This window comes from Chrysemys picta, chromosome 3, assembly GCF_011386835.1.
Source record: "Chrysemys picta bellii isolate R12L10 chromosome 3, ASM1138683v2, whole genome shotgun sequence".
In the NCBI taxonomy this organism is placed as follows: Eukaryota; Metazoa; Chordata; order Testudines; family Emydidae; genus Chrysemys; species Chrysemys picta.
Genome location: NC_088793.1, coordinates 92,346,150 through 92,350,474, shown reverse-complemented (window position 1 = coordinate 92,350,474; position 4,325 = coordinate 92,346,150). Strand labels below are relative to the sequence as shown.

At 50.6% G+C, this 4,325-nt stretch overlaps 1 protein-coding gene across 1 annotated transcript; it reads left to right on the top strand.

The window, feature by feature from the left end:
* Window positions 1-628: 628 nt before the first annotated feature.
* On the top strand, window positions 629-3,144 carry LOC135982329 (uncharacterized). The gene is made up of 2 exons (XM_065588405.1): window positions 629-1,598; window positions 2,593-3,144. Exons 1-2 carry the CDS (start codon window positions 1,022-1,024, stop codon window positions 3,066-3,068), a joined length of 1,053 nt encoding a protein of 350 aa, XP_065444477.1. The 5' UTR covers window positions 629-1,021; the 3' UTR covers window positions 3,069-3,144.
* The last annotated feature ends 1,181 nt before the right edge of the window (window positions 3,145-4,325 follow it).

Sequence of the window (4,325 nt, the reverse complement as noted above, 5' to 3'; positions counted from 1 at the left end):
AGAACCAATTGTGTGTAAAATGTACACCAACACAACGTTATTGAAGTCTGTAGTGTTTGCTAAGCTAGTGAAAAGACTGATAACTCTATACTTCCACCCTCTGGTCACTCAAAGGTCTGCAAAGCCTCAGCAATTAATATTTCTGAAGAGTGACATTTGCCTTTTCCTCTCTCTTGAACGTCTTTTAGGATTGAAATCTGTGTGATACAAACAACTAATGAGATCCGTGTTTTGATACTTAATAGCAAGTGGCTTCTTCTCTTCAAGAGTTCACTAACCCTTGCTGAGTCTTCCTGTGTAGAAGTTACTTTCTCACTATTAATATGGATATTTGGGAAGCTGTTATGTAAGAGGCAACACTCATCCAGGGAACCATTCCCATTGAAATAAGCTTATGTGAATTCTTGGTGCATATAAAGCCCAGCAAGCTTCTGCACAAGAAAATGTCAAGCTGTCTCAACAAAAATATTCAGTTTTTAAATATAACCCTTCTGCCAGGTGGAATTGGCAGCAACAAGGCCAGGCTCGATATCTGGGGGTTCCTCTTAACAATACAAAACAGAATCAGCTCAAGCCCCTACCCGGTAATCTGAGAAAAGTTACTACCACCCTTGAGTGCCTCTAAGGCCTGGTCTACATTAGGCGTTTATGTCGAAGTTAGCGCCGTTAAATCGAATTAACCCTGCACCCGTCCACACTGCGATGCTATTTAGTTCGACATAGAGGTCTCTTTAATTCGACTTCTGTACTCCTCCCCGACGAGGGGAGTAGCGCTAAATTCGACATGGCCATGTTGAATTAGGCTAGGTGTGGATGGAAATCGACGCTAATAGCTCCGGGAGCTATCCCACAGTGCACCACTCTGTTGACGCTCTGGACAGCAGTGCGAGCTCGGATGCTCTGACCAGCCACACAGGAAAAGCCCCGGGAAAATTTGAATTTGAATTCCTTTTCCTGTCTGGCCAGTTTGAATCTCATTTCCTGTCTGGACATCGTGGCGAGCACAGCAGCACTGGCAACGATGCAGAGCTCTCCAGCAGTGATGGCCGTGCAGTCTGGGAATAGAAAGAGAGCCCCAGCATGGACTGATCGTGAAGTCTTGGATCTCATCGCTGTGTGGGGCGATGAGTCCGTGCTTTCCGAGCTGCGATCCAAAAGAAGGAATGCAAAGATCTACGAGAAGATCTCTAAAGACATGGCAGAGAGAGGATACAGCCGGGATGCAACGCAGTGCCGCGTGAAAATCAAGGAGCTGAGACAAGGCTACCAGAAGACCAAAGAGGCAAACGGACGCTCCGGATCCCATCCCCAGACATCCCGTTTCTACGAGGCACTGCATTCCATCCTCGGTGCTGCCGCCACCACTACCCCACCAGTGACCGTGGACTCTGAGGATGGGATACTGTCCACGGCCGGTTCCTCGGACATGTTAGGGGACGGGGAAGATGAGGAAGGAGATGAGGAGGGCGAGGCAGTCGGCAGCTCTCACAACGCTGATTTCCCCGACAGCCAGGATCTCTTCATCACCCTTACAGAGATCCCCTACGAAGCGTCCCCAGCCTTTACCCCGGACACAGAATCTGGTGAAGGATCAGCCAGTAAGTGTTGTAAACATCTAAACATTTATTTTTAACAAAACAGGAATATTAACAATTAAAAGAATGGGTTGTTCATGATTAGTGTGCCCTAGGCGCTTAACGGTTTAGTAATGGGCAGTGCAAGTTTTGAAAAGAAATCTAGCAATGTCCGGTTTTCAGTGATTGTCCTGCACAAGCCGCTCTACTGTTTATTCCCTGCTACTGCAGCTACAGTAAAATGCGGTCTATGTGTCCGGGGATAGAGCAGTAATCCTCCTGGGACATCTCGATGAAGCTCTCCTGGAGGTAACTTGAAAGCCGTTGCATGAGGTTCTTGGGGAGAGCGGCCTTATTGGGTCCTCCGAAGTACGACACGTTGCCGCGCCACGAGATTATCAAGTACTCGGGGATCATTGCTCTGCACAGCAGGGCGGCATACGGCCCTGGTCTTTGGAGGCTTTCCCGGAGCATTCTCTCTTTGTCGCTCTCGGAGATCCTCATCAGGGTGATGTCGGCCATGGTGACCTGCTTTTAATTAGGTAGGGGAATGTTAGTGTTGGGACTGCTTTCCCGTTCCTTTACAGAACTGTAACCGCTGGTTTGCAGCCACGCGGTGGAGGCGGGAGAGGGGCAGCCGAAAGGGATCGTTCCCGGGGACAGCCGCGAGGGGGTGGGACAGGGGCAGAGTTCCCGCTTGCTGGATTGCTGGCAGCAGGGACTGACATTGATTTAAATGTGAAATGAGGCCAGTGGTAATATAAAAGTTTTAAACTGCCACAAGTGTACGGCTTACCATGTCTGCCTGCAACAGAAATTCCGTTGTGCTGCCCCGCTTCTCAAATGTGCTGTGCAAGACCCCAGGCACTGAATGCGAAGGCCGAGAATTCGACCTTGTGCTGAGTGCGCATGTGAAAGGTGCTGTGCATGGTCTTGTTCACAGAGAAAGACTATGTTCTTTGTTCACAACTACATTTATCTTTCAGAGGAATTCACTCCCTTTTTCCCATTTCCACAGCCCCGTCTGCGACTGTCTCACAACCTAGCCTGGAATCACACTCCCAGAGGCTAGCGCGGATTAGGCGTAGGAAGAAGAGGACACGGGAGGACATGTTCTCTGAGCTTATGGCCTCTTCCCAAGCCCAGGCAGCACAGCAGACCCAGTGGCGGGAGAACTTGACCCGAATGCACCAAGCCAACATGGATCGGGAGGAGAGGTGGCGGCAGGAAGACCAGCAGGCGACTCAAACGCTGCTTGGACTACTGAGGGAGCAAACGGACACGCTCCGGCGCCTTGTGGATGTTCTGCAGGAACGGAGGCAGGAGGACAGAGCCCCGCTGCAGTCCATCTCTAACCACCCTCCCCCGCCACCAAGTCCCATACCCACCTCACCCAAAGTGCAAAGAAGGAGAGGCGGCAGAGTCCCTGCTAAGTCTCACTCCACCCCTGCAGAGAGCTCTAGTAGCAGAAGGCTCTCATTTCCCAAAATTTGAAAAGTTCTTTCCTTCCCGCCTGACACAAGCCCCCATCCAAGTTTCACCTCCCAATGCCATGTGTAGTTGATAATAAAAAATTTGTTTCTGTTAACTACTGTTTCAATCATGTTCTTTTGGAGGAGGAGGGGAAAGGGGGTTGGTAATTGGACAGGACAGTCTCCTTTGGCAGGGTACATAGTCGGGGGCAGGCACAGCAGCAGGGCACATACACAGTGCAGTGATGCAGTGACTAGTTGCCCCGGTTAGTCTGGGAGGTTGTTTTGATGTAATGTTGGGGGGGGGTGGGTTGCTCTGTGACTTTGTGGCGGGGGAGGGCAGTTACAGATCTTAAGCGCCGGTCCTTAGGCAGGATGACAGAGCCACACAGCATGGGATCTGTAACCGTCCTCCCCCTGCCACAAAGTCAAATAGACCCCCCATACACACAGTCCCGATCAGGAGGGTTGACAGGCTCCGTTGAAACAAGCATCCCACCGCAGCGGAGCCTGTCAATCCTTGAGTTTAGAAGCTGCATTCGCGTCACAACACTACACCCGCCCCGCACCACAGTCTGCGTCCCAGTTTTAAAAAATTCCCGCGAAAACAGTATTAAAGAAAACAGTGTGCTTTAACAAAGTATAACTATTTTTATTTCGACACGTGTGTTGGAGGGGGGGTGAAGGGGGTATGTAACTGGACAGGATAGTCAACATTAACTGGGTAAAGAAACGGGGGCAGGTTTAGCTTCTCAGTACACAAACTATAAAGTCACAGGTTACCCTGCTCACTCAGGAACTTTGCTTTCAAAGCCTCCCGGATGCACAGCGCTTCCCGCTGGTCTCTTCTAATCGCCCGGCTGTCTGGCTGTGAGTAATCACCAGCCAGGCTATTTTCCTCAACCTCCCACCCCGCCATAAAGGTCTCCCCCTTGCTCTCACAGAGATTGTGGAGCACACAGCAAGCTGCTATAACAATGGGGATATTGGTTTCGCTGAGATCACAGCGAGTCAGTAAGCTTCTCCATCTCCCCTTGAGACGGCCAAAAGCACACTCCACCACCATTCTGCACTTGCTCAGCCGGTAGTTGAAGAGTTCTTTTTCAGTGTCCAGGGCGCCAGTATAGGGCTTCATGAGCCAGGGCATTAGCGGGTAGGCTGGGTCCCCGAGGATGACTATAGGCATCTCCACATCCCCAACAGTTATTTTGTGGTCCGGGAAGTAAATACCTTGTTGCAGCCGTCTAAACAGACCAGAGTTCCTGAAAACACGAGCGTC